The sequence below is a fragment of the Macrotis lagotis genome, chromosome 1, assembly GCF_037893015.1.
Source record: "Macrotis lagotis isolate mMagLag1 chromosome 1, bilby.v1.9.chrom.fasta, whole genome shotgun sequence".
NCBI lineage: Eukaryota > Metazoa > Chordata > Mammalia > Peramelemorphia > Peramelidae > Macrotis > Macrotis lagotis.
In genome coordinates this window covers 487444065-487463866 of record NC_133658.1, presented here as the reverse complement: position 1 = coordinate 487463866, position 19802 = coordinate 487444065, and the positions used below count along the sequence as shown (strand labels likewise).

Below are 19802 nucleotides of genomic sequence, written 5' to 3'. Positions count from 1 at the left end.
AAGTATAGGAAAGACTTAGGAACTGGTATAAAATGAGCAGAACCAGAAGAATAGAATGAACAATTTTGAGGATAATTTATATGATGATAACAGCACTCTAAAAACAAATACCTTTGAAATCTCTAAGGACTCATCAATACAATCACTGTTTATGTTTCTGAAAGATTGATGATGAAACTTGCTATAAGTCAACAAAGCAAACACGTATAATAGCACATACGATTTTCTATACCTATAGTTTTTTTCCTTGAATGTGCAGAAGGGTTGGTTTTATCCTTTGTTATCTGGAATTAGGATGATGCATAGCTGTTATGTGCTTAGCTCCCTTTTATTGTTTATTTTTGCAATTTTAATAACTGTATTCTTATGCTTCTTTCATAGAAGACTTATGACAAAAAAAGATGAAAAAATAGAAACAACATTCATTGGTGGGCATCAATTAAATAATGACTAAACCAAAAATGGCCCATAATTTAATGAGAAGTGACTACTATAAGGAATTCAGAGAACCATGGGAAAATATATCAGAAGTGATGCAGAGCAAAGATGCTCTGCTGCTATTAACAATGCCACTGCACAGTTTTGGGATTGAGTCTTTTACTAACCTTTTTGGGGTATGTATATGTAACAATGGAATCTGAGTTTAAGGGTATTATCATTTTAGTTTTTCCTCAGAATTACAAATTGCTCCAATATGTAGAGTTAGAATGAAAGTATTGCCCTTCTTAGAACCCTTTACCAGAAAGATTTAAAGTGGGAACCTTTTTTATTTTTTTAAACTGTTTCATCAGCTTTTTGAATTACTAAATATATTACCCTGATTCAAAAGAGACAAACATTGAACTACAAAGATAAGAAAGACATAAATTTAATGATGACTGGGTTTCCCGTATGAATATTCTAGGTAGCTACCTCATATTTTTCTCTAAATGACTCATGGCTATTGATTTCCCTGAAATATGTACGAAATTCAATATTATCAGAAACTAAGAAATTTAGCTTCTCAATTATAGTGAAGAATATTTTCTAATTTTCCTTTTACTAAAGAAGATGGTCCTAGCTCAAGAAATTAGGTAAAAGGAATGGGGAATAGAAAAATAGCTAAATCAGAGAGGCTTAAACACTGAATGTTAATGGCTTGGAATCCAGAGGGTTTCCTTTGGGGTGTGTGTGTGTGTGTGTGTGTGTGTGTGTGTGTGTTTGTGTGTGTGTGTGTTCTATAGTTTATTTATTTTCATATTTTTACAATAGTCTTGTGAAAGTAAGCATTAATTCCCCCTCCCCTAAAAACGATAGAGAAATCTCAAGAGAAATGAAATGAGAGGAATGAAAATGTACTTCAGTCTGTGTTCAAATTTCAGCAGATTTTATTTATTTTGAGTTTTACAATTTTTCCCCTAATCTTACTTCCCTCCCCCACCCCACCCCCACAGAAGGCAATTTGTCTTTACATTGTTTCCATGTTGTACATTGATCAAATTGAATGTGATGAGAGAAAGAGATAGCAAGATCAGACAATAAACAATCAGTTTTTTTACCCCCCTAAATTAAAGGTAATAGTCTTTGGTCTTTGTTCAAACTCCACAGTTCTGGATACAGATGGTATTCTCCATCGCAGAGAACCCCTTATTGTCCCTGATTGTTGAATTGATGGAATGAGTGAGTCCATCAAGGTTGATCATCACCCCCATTTTGCTGTTAAGGGTGTACAGTGTTTTTCTGGTTCTGCTCATCTCACTCAGCATCAGCTCATACAGATCCCTCCAGGCTTCCCTGAAATCCCATCTCTCCTGGTTTCTAATAGAACAATAGTGTTCATGACATACATACATATACCAGTTTGCTAAGCCATTCCCCAGTTGAAGGACATTTACTTGATTTCCAATTCTTTGCCATCACAAACAGGGCTGTTATGAATATTTTTGTACAAGTGATGTTCTTAGCCTTTTTTATCATCTCTTCAGGGTATAGACCCAGTAGTGGTATTGTTGGATCAAAGGGTATGCACATTTTTGTTGCCTTTTGGCCGAAGTTCCAAATTTCTCTCCAGAAAGGCTGACTAAGTTCACAGCTCCACCAACAATGTAAGAGTGTCCCAGATTTCCCACAACCCTTCCAACAATGATGATTGACCTTTCTGGTCATATTGGCCAGTCTGAGAGGTGTGAGGTGGTACCTCAGAGAAGCTTTAATTTGCATTTGTCTAATAAATAATGATTTAGAAAAATTTTTCATATGATTAATGGATTACTTTGATCTCATCTGTAAATTGCCTTTGCATATCCTTTGACCATTTGTCAATTGAGGAATGGCTTTTTAAAAAAAGATTTGACTCAGTTCTCTGTATATTTTAGAAAAGAATACTTTGTCAGAAGCATTAGTTGTAAAGATTGTTTCTCAGTTTACTATATTTCTTTTGATCTTGGTTACAGTGGTTTTGTCTGTGAAAAGCTTTTTAATTTAATGTAATCAAAATCATCTAGTTTTTAGTGATGTTCTCCATCCCTTTAATTTTTAGAATTTCTAATTTGGTATTTAATTGGGGATTTTTGATTTGTTCTTTCTCTAATTTTTTTAGTTGCATTTTTAGTTCATTGATTTCCTTTCTCTAATTTATTCATGTAAGCATTTAAAGATATAATACATCCCTGAGAGCCGCTTAGAGTGAATCCCATAGGTTTTGGTATGTTTTATTATTGTCATTATCTAGGATAAAATAATTAATTCCTTGTATAATTTGCTGTTTGATCTACTCAGCCTTTAAAATGAAGTTATTCAGTTTTCAGTTAGTTCTGGGTCTATATCTCTCTGGCCCAATATTGCATATGATTTTTATTGCATTGTGATCTGAGAAGGATGTATTCACTTTCTGCCTTTCTGCAGTTAATCATTAGGTTTTTATGCCCTAGTACATGGTCAATTTTTGTATAAGTGCCATGAACCTCAGAAAAAAAAGTATATTCTTTTCTATCCCCATTCAGTTTCCTCCATAAGTGTATCATATCTACTTTTTCTAACAATATATTTACCTCCTTAACTTATTGTTTACTTTATAATTTGATTTATCTAGATCTGAGAGCTGGAGGTTGAGGTCTCCCACTAGTAGCGTTTTGCTGTGTCTTCCTGTAGTTCTTTCAGCTTCTCTAAGAATTTGGATGCTATCGCATTGGGTGCATATTCAGTATTGAAATCACTTTATTGTCTATGGTACCTATTAGGAGGATATAGTTTCCTTCCTTATCTCTTTTGATGCTATATATTTTTGTAGCTGCTTTGTCTGAGATAAGGATTGCTACCCCTGCTTTTTTTAATTCAGCTGAAGCAAAATATATTTTGCTCCAACCTTTTACCTTTACTCTATATTTATCTCTCTGCTTCAAATGAGTTTCTTCTAAGCAGCATATTTTAGGATTCTGGTTTTTAATCTACTCTTCTATTTGCTTAACATTTTAAGGAAGAGTTCATCCCATTTACATTCAAAGTTATAATTACCTAACTCTTTATTGCCCTGCATGCTATCTTCCCTCTGTTTTATAGTTTTCCCTTTTTACCCTCCCCTTTATCTGTATTCCCCAGTATTTTGTTTCTGAATACCACCCCCTTCAATCTGTTTGCCCTCCTGGATCCACCCCCTCCCCTTTCTGTTCCCTTTTCCCTTCCCTTCCTTCTGTTAGTTCCCCTTTCAACCCCCAACCTGTCTCCACCCCCCCTCCCCTTCCCCCCCTTTAATACTTGAAAGGTAAGATATTTTTTAAGTTAACTGAGTACGTGTATAAGGTGGTAACTTTAAGCCAGTCTGATGAAAGGAAGATTCAGGCGTTTCTCTTCTCCTTTCTTCCCCTCTATTATCATAGGTCTTTTGGACCTCTTAATGTAATGAGATTTAACCCATTCAATTCCCTCCCTCCTCCTGTTTTCTTCCTGTCCCCCTTTTAAAGGAGGAGGTGTTTTTAAATCATTCTATCTGAATCATAGAAAATTCTGAGTATCCATCACTTCTAGCTAAGTACATTCTATAATAGAGTTATAATTCTTGAGAGTTATTAGAGTCTTTCTCCCAAGTGGGGTTAAAGCTAGTTTCATCCCATTGGATAGCAGTCTCATGAATAGGTCATGAATGCCACCATTTCTGGCTAGGTGTATTCTCTCTGTTAGATTTACAATTCATAAGAGTTACTATAATTTTTCCCCATGCTGGGATATAGCCAGTTTCAAATTATTGGATAGCGTTTTTTTTTTCTTTAGCCCCCCCTTTTAACTTTTTCATGTGTCTCTTGAACCTCTTGTTTGATGTCCAAATTTTCTGTTTAGCTCTGGTCTTTTCTCAGGAAGTTTTGGAATTCTTCCATTTCCTTAAATGCCCACCTTTTCCCCTGAAAAAGAAGGCTCAGTTTTGCGGGATAGTGGATTCTTGGCTGCATTCCAAGTTCCCTTGGTCTTTGGAATAGCGCATTCCAGGCCCTTCGATCCCTTAATGTTGATGCAACCAGTTCTTGTGTAATCCTTACTGTTGCTCCTTAATATTTAAATTGTTTCTTTCTGGCTGTTTGCAGGGATTTTCTTTTGATTGTTCTGGAATTTGGCCACATAATTCCTTGGTGGTTTCATTTTAGGATCTCTTTCCAGAGGGGATCGATGTATTCTTTGAATAACTACTTTTCCCTCTGGTTCCATGATATCAGGGAAATTTTCCATCACTAGATCTGTAATATTAAGGCCAGGCTTCTTTTCTCTTCAATGTTTTCAGGAAGTCCAATAATTCTCAGGTTGCCCCTCCTTGATCTATTCTCGAGTTCAGTGGTTTTGCTGATGAGATATTTTACATTTTCTTTTTTTCTATTTTTTGGTTTTGTTTAACAGACTCTTGCTGTCTCATGAAGTCATTAATTTCCACAGGCTACATTATTTTTTTTAGAGAGTTTTCTTTATTTACCTTTTGCAACTCCTTTCCCAGTTGGTCAGTTCTATTTCTGAAAGCGTTTTCCATTTGACCAATTGAGGTTTTGAGAGAATTATTTTCTTTTTTACATTTGCCCAGTTGAGGATCTGAGAGAATTATTCTCATTTTGTATTTGTCCAATTGTATTTTCCAATGATTTGTTTTCTTGTTGCAAGGTGTTAATCTTCTCTTGGGTTTCTTTTCCCAAATTTTCCAATTGATTTTTTTTTAAACTCCTTTATTTCTTCAAGGAAGTCTTTCTGTGCTAGAGACCAGATTATATTCTCCTCAGAGGTTGTAGATCTCTCTGAGTTAGGGTCTTTTCCTTCCAAGAATTTTCCTTTGGCTCCACCCTTCCACTGACCTTTCTTCATTTTGCTAAGACCTTGTGTTGGAGGGGCTGGTTCACAGAGGTTTGGTATTGGGATTGCTAGAGGCTTTATTTACTAAGTGCAATTTCTCCAGCTGGCCATTAGGGGGTGCTGGTTGCTTTCTCTTGAGTGTCTGTGACCTTGATTGAGGCCTTCTCCCTTAGCCTGGCAGGCGTGATTGAAGCTGTTAAATACTTTTGTCTTCAGTCAGTGGTGGGCTCTACCTTGGGGTGAGGTCATCCCTCTCCGAATTGTCAGCTGGGCTGGTTCTGCTCACACACTTGTTCTCCCAACTGGGGAAGACACCCTGAGGTGGATGTTCTTTCTCCTGGCTTTTCTTTCTGGATTTTGTTGATTGGATTTCTGTTCAGAGGTTTGTCTCATATCATAGATGGGAAAAGATCAGGAGACTTTAGAAGCGTGCCTGTCTTCTCTCCACCATTTTGGCTGGAAGTCCGATTTCAGCAGTTCTGTCTCTAAGATGAGTTGCCTTCTTTATTGTAAGTCCATCAGAGAAGTTGCCTTGATAACTTTTCCCGTTCTTCTCATTTGCCTTTTGAGTTGCTTTTTCCAACTGGTTTAAACTGGTTTTTACCATGTTATTTTCTTCAGTATTTTTTTTTTTGTATTTGTATTTTAACTAGCTGCATTTCTCTCCATTTTATTCCTTCCCACTCTCATTTATTCCATTCTCTCTTCTTTCACCTGTCCCTGCTCAGAAATGTGTTGTATCTGAATACCCTCTCCCATGATCTTCTTCTCTTTTATCACCTACACTCCCCTTCTATTTCCTACTCACCCCCTCTTCTCCCCTGTCCCCTTTATCTTATCCCTTTCCTCTTGTTTTTCTCTGGAGTAAGATAGATCTCTATACTCTATTAAGTGTATGGTTATTTCCTCTCTGAGCCATTTCTGATGAGAATGAGAGCTCATTCGTTCCCCCCCCCTCACCCCCCCCTTCCACTCCGTTGCAAAAGCTTTCTCCTGACTCTTGTATGTGAAATATCTTAGCCCCTTCTTCCTCTCCTTTCCCTTTCTTCCAATACTTTCCTTTATCAACCATTGATTCCATTTTTATACCATATTCCATTATATTCAACTCCCTCCTTTGCCTTGTTCATATATGTTCCTTCTAATTGCTCTTATAAATGAGAAAATTCAAATGAGTAATTAGCATCTTCCTCCCATGCAGGAATGCATGCAGTTCAGCATCATTAAGTTCCTCATAATCAGTCCTCATTCACCCTCTCTATGTTTCACCTGTTTCCTCTACTTGGAGATCAGACTTTCTGTTCAGCTCTGGTTATTTCAACGGGAAAGTTTTTAAAGTCCCCGGCTTCCTTGAAAGTCCATCTTTTCTCCTGAAAGAGGATGTTCAGTTTTGCTGGGTAGTTCATTCTTGGTTGTTAAGCCAAGCTCCTTTGCCTTCTGTAATATCGTATTCCAAGCCCTACGAGTCCTTAATGTAGATGCTGCCAGATCCTGTGTAATCCTGACTGTAGAGCCACCACAGTTGAAGTGTTTCTTTCTCGCAGCTTGTAGTGTTTTCTCTTTGACTTGGGAGTTTTAGAATTTGGCTATAAAATAATCTGGGAGTTTTTCTTTTAGGATATCTTTCAGGAGGTGATCAGTAGATTCCCTCAATTTTTATTTTACCCTCTGCTTCTAGGATCTCAGGGCAATTTTGCTATATTATTTCTTGAAAGTTGAAGTCTAGGCTCTTTCCTGGTCATGACTTCAGGTAGCCCAATAACTTTTAAATTATTACTCCTTGGGGCGGCTAGGTGGCACAGTAGATAGAGCATTGGCCCTGGAGTCAGGAGTAGCTGAGTTCAAATCCAGCCTCAGACAATTAATTATTACCTAGCTGTGTGGCCTTGGGCAAGCCACTGAACCCCATTGCCTTGCAAAAAAAAGCCTAATTATCACTGCTGGATCTGTTTCTAGGTCAGTTATTTTTCCAATGATATATTTCATTTTCTTTAATTATTTCCTTGTATTATTGTTTTATTATTTATTGATTTCTCACAAAGTCATCAGCTTCCTTTAGCTCCATTCTGCATTTGAAGGAGTTATTTTTTTCAGAGAACTTTTTTATCACATTTTCCAACTGGCTGATTCTGCTTGCAAGGCATTCTTCTCCTCATTTGTCTTTTGGGTTGCTTTTTCCAATTGGCCTAAACTGGTTTTTAACGTTTTCTTCATTATATTTTTATATTTCTTTCACCAAGTTGCTGACCTGGTTTTCATGATTTACCTGCATCATGCTTATTTCTCTTCCAATTTTTCTCCTTAACTAGCTTTTCAAAGTCCTTTCTGAACTTGTCCATAATCTGAGCCCATTTCCTATCTCTCTTGAGGCTTTGAATACAGAAATTTTGACTTTTGTCATCTGAATATATATTTTGATCCTCCATGGGGCCAAAGTAATTTTCTATGGCCAGATTCTTCCTTTTCTGTTGATCATTTTCCCAGCCTATGACTGATTTACCACACTTCTAAGGCTTTGGGGGGTTTTGGGACACCTCACAGGGTCCTTAATTCCTCCAATGTCTTATGAGAGGCTTTGACTGTCCTCCTCATTTGTGAGTGACCACTGGCCCTCCCCTCTTCCCTGAAGGGTCTATGCTTCTCTATGATAATGTGGGAGCCCAGATTGCAACTTTGATCTGAGTGTTGGCAAACAGCAGAGTCCTGCCCCAGGTATAGCAGTCTTTCCCTATCCCCTTTCAGTCTGTGGGCTGTGAGCTGTGAGTTCTGGAAGTGCTAGGTAGTTGGTTCTGCAGGTTCTGACCTCAGGGCTGCTCTGCACCAGGGCTCCATACTCACTCTGGTGCAGCAGAGTTCTCTCGCCCCAGCAATCCTTGGGTCAAGAGATCTGGGGAACACCCCCCCCCCCCATGCCGCCACTGACCCAGGTGCCCTGCGGGCTGTTCCTGGAAGGCTGGAGCTGATTCTCTTTTCAACCCTGAGTCCTGTGAAACAGCCCTTTCCCATAGATCTTCCAAGTTGTCTTGAACTGGGAAATTATATCACTCAGTCTTTCTGTGGGTTTTGCCTGTCTAAATGTTGGCTAGAGTCATAATTTGACAGCTTTTGGAGTTTTTGGGGGACAAGTTTCCAGGAATTCCTGCCCTCACACCACCTTGGCTCTGCCCCCTCTCTGTTTCCCTTTTAGAAAAACAAATAAAAACTCAAAACTGAGCATAGCCCATTTAAAAATCTAGTTATTGCCAAATGTTATGAGAAGACTTAATATTTCCTCAGCATTTACTAAAGCAGATTTTGTAAGTTCTCTTGACCAGTTACTCCACAAGTATCCATTAAGTACTTATGTTCCAGGAACTGTTCTGAATGCTGGTTTTTCTTTCTTTTTTTTTTTTAAAGTAAATGTTTTATTAGTGTCTTTTGTTGTTTATAGTGGTCATTCACCAAGAAAACCCTCTTCAATAAACCCATCCCTTGTAATGAAGAAAAAATAGATACAAAAAACAAATGATAAAACAACCACATGAAATATCATCAACATTATTTTCTATCTGAAGTCCCCATTATACCTTGTGAAATGTATTTTTCTTACTTGGAGGCATCTTCTACTATCATCGTAATTCTGGGGTTTGAAGTATAAAGAATGAAACAATCTCCACTAGTAAAGGATTCATAAATTTTAATTAGGGCGACAACAAATAGTAATCATTTAAACATATTAAGGCTTAAATTGTACTAAGACTTTTGGGACATACTATAAATATACAAAAAATAAATATAAAGTTAATAAATACAAATATCAAAGTTGTTATATATGAGAGTATGGAACGAAGGGTAGATATCAGTAATTGGGGAAATTGTCAAGAAGTTATGAAGTTGGTGTTTGAGCTGCATGTTAAAGGAAGAATAGGATTCTTAGGCAGAAGTAAGGAGGCCTGTGGGAAACCACTTGAGAGGCACAGAGACCCTGTGTTGTGTGTGTGTGTGGAATGGAGAGTAGACTAGTTTTGCTAAATCCCAGTGTATGAAAGGAGTAAAGCATTTCCATTAAGATTGAAAATAATCTTTTGGGACCAGATTGTTGTTAGGTGTAAAAGTAAGCAGTAGTTTATATTTTGTTCTAGAAGCAAATAGGAAGTTAATGAAATTGATTGAATAGGGAAATGATACGGTCTTATCTGTGTTTAAGGTAAATCACTTTTGCAGCAGTTTGTAGTGTGGATTGTATTATGTGAGAGATTTCCAGCAAGGAGATCAATTTAGGAGGCTATGGCAATAATAAGGTAAAGTGGTAGCTGTGTTTAGTGGAGAGAGGGGGTCAGAGAAAATGTTGTAAAGATAGACTGGAGATATATATATATATATATATATATATATATATATATATATATATATATATATATATATATATATATAGGAAATGAGACTATTACCATTGGAGGAGATACAAATAAAAAGGGTATATTCATTAGAAAAAACTATCATGATTGTTTTGCAATAAAATGTTTGCCATTTATATATAAAAATTTCTTGGGAAATATAAGAACAGAAATAATCTTTTTCAGCATTCTTCTGTTGTAATTGATTGGGCAAGGCATAAAACAGGGAAATAATGCCAGCCGAAAGCATTTGCCACTGAGATTCAGTGCAGACTTCCAAGTTGTATGGTGAAATTCTTCATTTGGTTCTTGTTTTGAGAATGAAATTGTACTGATTGCATATCAGTACAATCCTGCTGAGCCTTCTGGAAGAGATCTGTTATTACTCAAAAAACCATTTGGCCTTACCTTTCATTCAGATTTTAATAGTCATTTGGATTTTTACCCTAAAAACCTGTCTCTGACAGAGATGGCAGAGTGGGCCGAGAGATGAACAGGAAGAGTACTGGATTTTGTTTAGGAAATTGTACTTTATTATAAGAGACACTTTCAAATGATATTTTGTTCTACTGAATCAAATAGTGATGTTTTTTTTAAAAATCAATATATATTAGTCAGAATAGAAAGGAAGAAAAAAATAGAAAGGAAGGACTGTGGTAAGTACTTAGAAATATGTTACCTCATTTGAACTTCACATCAGCCCTGAGATGTGATTAGTTTCTTTGGCTAGATTTGAACTCAAGTCTTCCTGACTTAGCCTAGAACTCCTATCTCTGTGCCACTTACTTGAATCTAATAGAATAAAGATATATTATTGAAAATTGCTTGCCAAAAGCCTGCTTTTTCAATACTAATATCCTTATCAGGGTTGAAATGTATAGTTCACTCATAAGGATCTGTATATGTGAGATGGTGATCTTATAAGTGGAGATGGTGATCTTATAAGTGGATGGTTATTGATGTTTTTGTCTTAGTTGCCTTTTTTATATTAATGCCATCTTAGATTATTTCTAGAACTTTTATTTAGTTGTGGGTTTTTTTGTTTTTTGTTTTTTGTTTTTTGCAAGGCTTGCCCAAGGCCACACAGCTAGGTAATTATTATGTGTCTGCGACCAGATTTGAACCCAGGTACTCCTGACTCCAGGGCCGGTGCTTTATCCACTATGCCACCTAGCCTCCCTATTTCTAGAACTTTTATCTTTTCCTCCTGTATAAGTCCCTCAGTTTCCTTATGATTGTATTGCTTCTGGAATGGATTTTCTCCATATATTTACTACAATCAACTTACTTTCCCCATTTTTTTTTATCATTTTAATGTCATGTCTACCCATTCTATGAGTATATCTGGACTTGTGATGTGAGATTTCACATTTGGTGGTTATAACTTTTCTTGATGGAGAAAACATGTTAATTTTAGTGGTTTTTGCAAATCTTTTTCATTTTTTTCTAATGGGTGCAATCCTTCAAGTTTTATCACTGAATACCCATGACATTGCTTACCAAAAGTCTTGCCAAACTTTAAGAAAAAACAAAACAAATTTTTATTGCTATATTAATTTTTTGAAATCAAATATATTTCCTATTGTCTTCATTACTCCCAAAGAGCATTTTTTTGGCATTTTAAACATTTTATTTTTTCCCTAGTTACATGTTAAAATAACTTTTAAACTTTTTAAGTTTAGAGTTTCAAATTCTTTATTTCCCTCCTTCCTCCCTGCTTCTCCTTCCTTGAGGTAGTAAAGAGTTAGATATAGGTTATATATGTGCAGTCATCTAAAATATTTCCATTAGTTATTTTGTACAAGAAGACTCAAAAGAAAAAGAAAGTGAAAAATAGCATGCTTCAGTCTATATTCAAATAATGTTAGTTCTTTTCTCTGGAGAATGGATAGAGTATGCATCATCATCATTAGTTTGGAATTTCTTGGATCATTGCTGAGAAAAGTCAAGTCATACACAGTTTTTCATAATATAATATTGCTGTATATAACATTCTGGTTCTGTTCACTTCACTTTGCATCAGTTCATGTAAGTCTTTTTGTCATTTCTTATTGTGCTTTATAATAAAGTCCTTCACAATCATAATACAGCTTGTTTAGCCACTTCCCAATTGACAAGCATCTCTTTCATTTCTAATTCTTAGTCATCACAAAAAGCACTTAATATTTTAGAGCAACCTTTTCTAATAAAGAATTTTTTTATTGTTTTTTTTTTCAAGGCAATGAATGGGGTTAAGTGGCTTGCCCAAGGCTACACAGCTAGGTAATTATTAAGTGTCTGAGGCCGGATTTGAACTCAGGTACTCCTGACTCCAGGCCAGTGCTCTATCCACTGCACCACCTAGCCGCCCCTCTAATAAAGAATTTTAAAAAGAGGGAAAAATCAGTTCAACAAAACCAGCATGCTAAAAATGTCTATATGCTTTGCTCCTCATCCATAGTCTCCCACCTCTGCAAAGAAGGTAGAAGGCAATTGTCTTCTCATATCTCCTTTGGGTCAGAGTTTGGTAATGATAATTTAGCAGCTTTCAGTTCCTGTCATTTTGTTGTTGCTATTTACATTTTTGTAATGTGGTTTTTCCCCCCTAATTCTGCTAAGCTCATTTTGCATTAATTTATGTGTTTTCTTATGCTTTGTTTGACATTTCTTAAAGCAGGATGGAGAGCTTCATAATTTTCCATTTTATTCATGTATTGTTTGTTTAGTTGTTCTCCAGTCACTGGAATGTATTGCTTCAACCAAAAAATACTGCCCTAAATATTTTGGTGTATATTAAAAAAGATGTGTCTTTTTTCCATCATTGATATCCTTGAGATATCAGGCTAATTTCTAGGTCAAAGAGTATGTAGGTCTTAATAATTTTTTTTTGCATAATTCTAAATTGCTTTCCAAAATGGCTGGTTCACTTCACAGTTCCACAGTTCCACCAGTAAATAGTTACATTTGTGTGTTTTCTTTTCACGTTTTCTTTTGACTTTTTTGCCAATTTGCTAGGTTTTAGATGAAACATCTGATTCACCCCCTTTTAAAAGGATTTTGTAGTATTCTTTCACATAGCTGTTAATATAATATAATATAATATAATATAATTTCAGTTATTTTTTTGAGAACTGTTCATATCCTTTGACTAACTATTGAGGAATAATATGAAGAATAAAATCTGTGGAGTTAGCAAGCTAATCTAACTTAAAGTCAGAAGATATCCTTAGATAAGTGGCTGTGCATGCCAGGAGAATGGAAACATAACTGATGGAGACAGTCCAAGATTCTTAATCCAAAAGATTTAGAAAAAGAGTGATACACAGACAACCTGCCCCATTTTAGCCCAAATCTTACAGCCACCATTGAGGAAAGCAATCAAAATAAAGAAACTACCTCCCAGATGTCATGGTTTTCTTCCAGAATGTAAAACAAGCATCATCAGTATTTGCTATCAGTAGAAGTGCTGCTATAAGTATTTTGGAATATATGGGGACTTGCTTTTTCTTAAAGACCTTTCTAGTATACATACCCAAAGTGGATTTTGGGGGTAAAATGCTATGACTATTTTAATCACTTTGTTTACATATCTCCAAATTGATTTTCCATATGGTTGGTTGTACTGAATAATAACTACCATCAATCTGCTAGTATGCCAATTTTTTTACACAGCTTCTCTATAGAGCATTTCCTTCTTGTGTCATATTTGCCAGTTTGCTTGAGGTGAAGTCTCAAGGTTGTTTTGATTTGGATTTTTTTATTATTAGTGAGTTGGGGCAGTTTTCCCAATAGTTATTAGTAGTTTGCAATTTTTTTCCTGAGAACTTGGGGATGGTTTTTGGTCATATACTTTCTGTCTTTACAATTAGACAAGATTCATAGAGGGTTTTCCCCTCTTTTGCTTTAATTTTGCAACATTTCCTAGTACATTGATTGTTAATTTTTCTTTTCATAATTGTTCACTTTCATAATGTTGCTGTTACTGAATATAGATGGTATATTTGTTTTCTGATTCTTTTCATTCACTCTGTATAACTTATTTCAGTCAATTAACATTTAACTAAACATTTATGTCCCAGGCATCGTGGTAAGAGCTAGGTGTACAAAGAAAGATAAAAGAGGCAGTCTTTGTTTCAATGGTAGAAACAATATGAAAATAAAAACACATGTGTGTGTGTGTACATGATATTGATGACTGGTATAGTCAGAGAGGGAAACTACTAAGATTAAGGAATCTTTGTTCAGAAGGTGATATTTAGCTGAAACTTGAAGAAAAACAGGTAGACTAGGAGGTAGAGATGAGGAGGGAAAGAATTAGTCATATGGGAGACAGTGAAAATGCTTAAGAAGTGGGGAGATGGAGTATGTCATTTGAAGAGTAGAAAGGAGATCACTTTCAGTGGATCACAGAGTAGGTGAAAAGGGAGTAAGCAGGAAAGGGGCAGGTTTTGAAGAGTTTTAACACTAAACATTTGCTAATTGATCATGGAGACAATAAGGAGCCATTAGTTTTTATTAACTTGTGCAATAGGAAGATCATTTGACAACTGAGTGGAGGATGTTTTAGAGTGCAGAGAGACTTGAGACAGACCATTCAGAAGCTATTTATTGCAGCAGTCTTGGTATGAGTTGATTAGAGCCTGCACCAAGGTAATATCAGGATCAGAGAGAATAAGAGAGCACTTGTAAGAAATGTTTTAAAGATGGAAATGACAGAACTTGTCAATTTAATTGAATATGGGGAATGCAAGAGAATGAGGGTTTGGTATGAAACCTAGGCCAAGAGCCCCAAAATGACCAGGGAGAATAGTGATGGCATAACAGAAATTAGACTTTGAGGGGAAATATGATTTTCTCCCTTTATCTTTTAAGCTTTTTATTATGTTATTATTTTCCATTAGATTGTTCTGTGTTCTTTTTAGAAATGTTTTTACATCTATTATCTGCACTTTAAAGTTTTCTTTACAAGATGTCACCATTTATTTCTACATTATCTACCCATTTTGAACTTATCTTAGTATAGAGCATGACATATATGGTCTATGCCCAATTTCTACCAGACTACTTTCCAGTTTTCTCAGCAGTTCTTGTGGTTTATCAAACACCAGTTTATTTTGCACTTTTGCCTCTGGAGTTTTTGTATATCTAATTCCAACCTTCTGATCAACTTTTCTGGTTTTTTGTTTGTTTTGTTTTGTTATGATTTTTAGATTTTTCAAGGCAATGAGGTTAAGTGGGTTGCCCAAGGCCACACGGCTAGGTGTCTGAGGCCAGATTTAACTTTTCTATTTCTTACTAAATTCTTTTGATAATTACAGCTTTGAGATTTGGTACTGGTAGATTCTTCCTTCCCAGTTTTTCATTGATTCTTTTGTTATTCTAAATAAATTTTTATTTACCTCTACAAAGTAGTCCTTTGATAGTTTGTCATGACACTGAATAAATAAATTTAGATATGTCATTTTAATTTTTATTGGCTTGGCCTACTCATGAAAAATTAAAATTTCTCTGTTTAGATTATTTGTGTGAAGTGTTTTGTAATTGGATTCATATAGTTCTATTTCTGTCTTGGCATGTAGACTCAAGTATTTTATATAATTAGAGTTTTTTAATGGACTCTCTTCCTTCTGGATTTTATTAGCAATAAAAAAATGCAGATTACTTGTATGAGTTTATTTTGTATCTTACAACTCTGCTGATATTGTTAAATGTTTTGATAAGTTTTTAATTTGACTCTAGGATTTCCTAAGTAAATCATCATATCATCTGCAAAAAACTGATAACTTTTTTGGCTTTCATATATACACATATAATATGTAATTTTTTACCTTTAATTTTCTTTTCACAACTTATTGCAATCACTAGCATTTTTAGTACAATATTGAATAGTAATGGCAATAATAGACATCCCTTATTTCACCCCTTACTTTTCTGGAAAGGGTTCTGTTTTAGAAGTTTAAGATAGGGTCAGCTAGGTGGTGCCATGGATAGAGCACTGACCCTGGAGTCAGGAGGACTTGAATTCAAATCTGTACTGAGAAACTTAATTACCTAGCGGTATGACCTTGGGCAACTCACTTAACCCCCTTGTCTTGTCCCCCCCCCAAAAAAAATTTTAGATTTATACTAATCATTTTAAAGAAAATTCCATTTATTCCTCTGCTTTTTAATGTTTTTTTTTAACAGGAATGAGTATTTTGTCAAACTTTCTGCATCCATTAAAATAATCATATGGTTTTTGTTGTTTTTGTAATTAATATGACCAGTTTGGCTTAGTTTTATTAATATTGAACTGGTCCTTCATTCCTGAATAAACCTAGCCTGGTTATATTATGTGATCTTTGTGATATTTTGCTATTATTTATTTACTAATTTTGAAGTTTTGCATCCATATTCATTAGGGAAATTGGTCTATAGTTTTCTTTTTTCTGTATGACTCCCTGGTTTATGTTTCAAGATCATTTTTCTTATATCATAGCAAAAATTTGATCAAACTCCTTCTTTACTTATTTTTCAGAAATACTGGAATTTATTGTTATTGTACAATTAATTGTGCCTGATTCTACATGACATTATTTGAGGCTTTCTTGGCAAAGATACTAGAGTAGTTTGCTATTTCCTTCTTCAGCTTATTTTAGGAGCTGAGGTATAAGTATATACCCAGGTCATGTTTGATGATGAGTCTTCCCGGTTCCCAGCCTAGTACTCTATCCACTGGGCTACCTAGCTACCTCAGTGTTGCAATTAATGGTTATTTAAATATTTTCTCAGATTTTCTTGTAAATCTATATGGTCCTGGAATTCTCACCCCATCCCTCTTTAGGAGTTCATTTATATCTTATTTAAGATTTTTCTAAAGTAAAGTTAGATAAATATTCTTCTGTTATATAATATGAGTAATTTATATTTTTGAAAATATTCATCAATTTCATATAGATGGCCGATTTTATTGGTATATGATAGACAAAATAATTCCCCTGAGAATGTTTGAATTAAAATGTGTGGTAGTGATCTCTTTAGGAATTTAGACTTTTCAGAATGAAAGCAGGTTAGGTGATCAAGCCAAACTCAGAGGAAAATTATGATTGTGAGGCCCCAGCTGTGACTATGGGAGTTTATATGCTTTGATGTCTATAGGCTCTAACTCTAGATTAATGTGTTTCACTAAAAAAATTCCTTCTATAAACTCATTGTTTTCTCTGTTTCATCATAGTAGCTCTTTATGATCAGGGTTCTTTTTTTTTTCTTTTTTTAATGGTCAGGCTTATTTTTCCAAACTACTTCTTTTATAATGCTGGATTATGCACACTTCTTGGTAGGGAGGAATTTCTGGTTTGAGCATCTGTCCCTTTTTGTCCTTCTGCTGTTTTCACAACTCAGAGGACATGGAACTTTTCAGTTCTCCCAAAGAAATATGATCTGAGAGGAAGGTGGGTGGGGGGGAGTCTGTCCTGGTCTGAACTCCATAAGTTTATGACTCAGGTTTGGTTCTTTGGCTTGTTTGTGGTTGAGTTTCAGTAGCCTGTTGTAGGCTAGTCACAGTGAGCCCAATAGAAAATTCTGTAATTCTAGTGACTGACTATTGACTTCTCCTTTGATCTGAGATTTTTGGCTTGGTTATTCTTATTTCGGTTGCCTTATGTGCTGGATTAAAAGCTAAAACTAAATTCCTACTGCTTTCCTCCTGGGCTCAAAGTCACAGCAATAGCTCTTTTCCACCCTGGATTGTTGAACGAGATAATGAGTGCTGATTACCAGATGGTATCATTCTTGCACCCAGTTTTAGGGATTCCCTGGGAAACTCTTTTTGACTCTATATTTTCTGCTCTGTGTTCTTTTCTCATCCCTGGGTAGTATGATGCTTGCCATCCCTGTTGTTATTATTACCTCTTGGAGTATACCTTGATCCCATTGGCTGCACTAGACTGGAAAGTGATTCATTGTGTCTTTTTTCTTGGTTTTTCTAATTACAGTTCAATTTTGTAAAGTTTTCATGGAGGAAGTATCCTGGGTGAGTTAGAAAAAATACTTCTTGCTTGACTTTGCCTCCTCTATTGTATTGTACGTAGTACGTGGTTACAAAATATTTTCCAATTATTGACTTTTGTTGAAAGATATTCATCCAAACTTTATTTCTGCCCCAGAGCTTTCTGGTTCTCACAGTAATTCTTGTCAGATAAAAATGATTTTGGGGATTCATGGAACACTTGAGTTATTCATTTCAGTTATTTCCTCAATCTTCTTTGTCTACTATTAATCTACTTTTTAATTTTTCCACTTATACCAAACAATTACTGCTTTATAATATAGTTTGTCCTAAAAGTGCCATTCACTTCTTTTTTTTCATTATTTTACTGATATTCCAGATCTTTTGTGTGTACAAATTAGCTTTTATTTGCTCATGGCTCAGCCATGATCACTGAATAAATAACCTTTCAGTTATTTAAATTTTGTTATTTCTTTTTAAGGAACATTTTGTAATTGTATCTATATACATTATATTTAGTGTCTCTTCCTCTCTTTGGTGTCTGATTTTTTTTCCCCCCAAAGTTCTTAAATTGGGGTCTGTAAACTTGATTTTTTTTTTCAAGGCAACGGGGTTAAGTGGCTTGCCCAAAGGCCACCACACAGCTAGGTAATTATTAATTGTCTGAGGCGGGATTTGAACTCAGGTACTCCTGACTCCAAGGCTGGTGCTCTATTCACTGTGCCACCTAGCTGCCCTTTGTATACTTGCTTTTGAAAATATTTTGATAACTTTAATTACTTTCCTTTTAAACATTTATGTCTTATTTCCTGCCTTTAAAAATATTATTCTCCCAGGATTCACAGGGGAATAGTTGAGGAATTTTTATTTTATGTATTTTTGTAGTTTTTATAAACAAGAATTTGACATTCCTTTCTGGGTTTTTATTATTACTATATCCAAACTTTAAAATAACTGATTCTACTTCATGAGATATTGTCTATCATAAGTCCAATGTTTTAGGGAGTTAGATGTTTTGTGGACACTTTTTGTCTCCTTTTTGGAACAAATTTGCATTGGTAAAACTTCTGGATAAGATTATAGGTGATGGCAATGTTATTTCTTTATGTTTTTCCACTTTTGGTTTTTAGTTCTGGGTTAAGTTTCAATTGTATATCACTTTAAGAGAATATTAGGGTCAGACAAAATGTTTTGTTAATTTTATTGTGTTCCAGTTAATTTGTTTTCCTTATGCTTAAGGTAGACCATTAATTTAGTTGCTCATAAATTATTCTATAGGTTCATTTGATTTGAACACTGTACAGAGAGAGAACATAAGGGAAGAATACTGAATTTAGGTTTAAAAGACCTGGTAACTATGTTTTAATGTGGGCAAATTACAAGTTTTCTAAACTTTAGTTTCCTTATCTGTGAAATGAAATTAAGACTGCTTTATATTACCTAATTCCCAGAATCATTCTGAAGAAAACCATTTGTAAGCTGTAAAATGGTATATAATTCACAGTTCCACAATGACTTGTTTATTTATTTTGATTTTTCCAAGGTAATGGGGTTAAGTGACTTGCTCAAGGTCACAACGCTTCGATAATTATTAAGTATCTGAAGACAGGTCCTCCTGACTCCAGGACTGCTGCTCTTATCCACTGTGCTACTTAAGTAGCCCACGATGACTTTTAACATAGGATGATAACCTTTGATAGTATGTGAAGAAAATTCTCCAACTGGAGTTTTTTATGGTATTTTGAAATGGAGGGATGGTGAGGAAGGAATTCTTGTGGAACAGCCAACTTAAGACTTGGGTGTTTAACTTCCTTGAATAAAAATTTAGTTATTTTTGTTTTATGCTATCCACATGGTGTGCAATAATGAAATATCAATACAAAGTGGAAGATTATTGCCAAATTAACATTAATTCTTTTATTTTCTTTTCTTATACAGAAGCTCCAGTATGAGGCGAGGTGGATGGAGGAAACGAACTGAAAATGACGGCTGGGGGAAATGGGTGTGTTTAAGTACAATTTATTTTTTTTAACTATTCTTAAACGATTTCACTTTGTTCCTGAAGTTCTGAGACTTTTATTCATTTCCAAGGCAATTTTTTTGAGAGATCTAAAGGAAAAGACTTTGCCTTTTGAAATGGTACTGCGTCTTTTCAGAAA

The 19802-nt window shown here is 35.1% G+C and overlaps 1 protein-coding gene across 2 annotated transcripts in view; it reads left to right on the top strand.

Moving 5' to 3' along the window:
• Nucleotides 1-19802, top strand: part of REV1 (REV1 DNA directed polymerase) — a 102995-nt gene that overhangs the window by 24669 nt on the left and 58524 nt on the right. For both annotated transcript variants that reach the window (XM_074213778.1, XM_074213777.1), the window contains exon 2: nucleotides 19582-19645. In XM_074213778.1, coding sequence (XP_074069879.1) covers nucleotides 19592-19645 — 54 coding nt within the window. In that variant the 5' untranslated portion in view covers nucleotides 19582-19591. The remainder of the gene's footprint in view (nucleotides 1-19581; nucleotides 19646-19802) is intronic.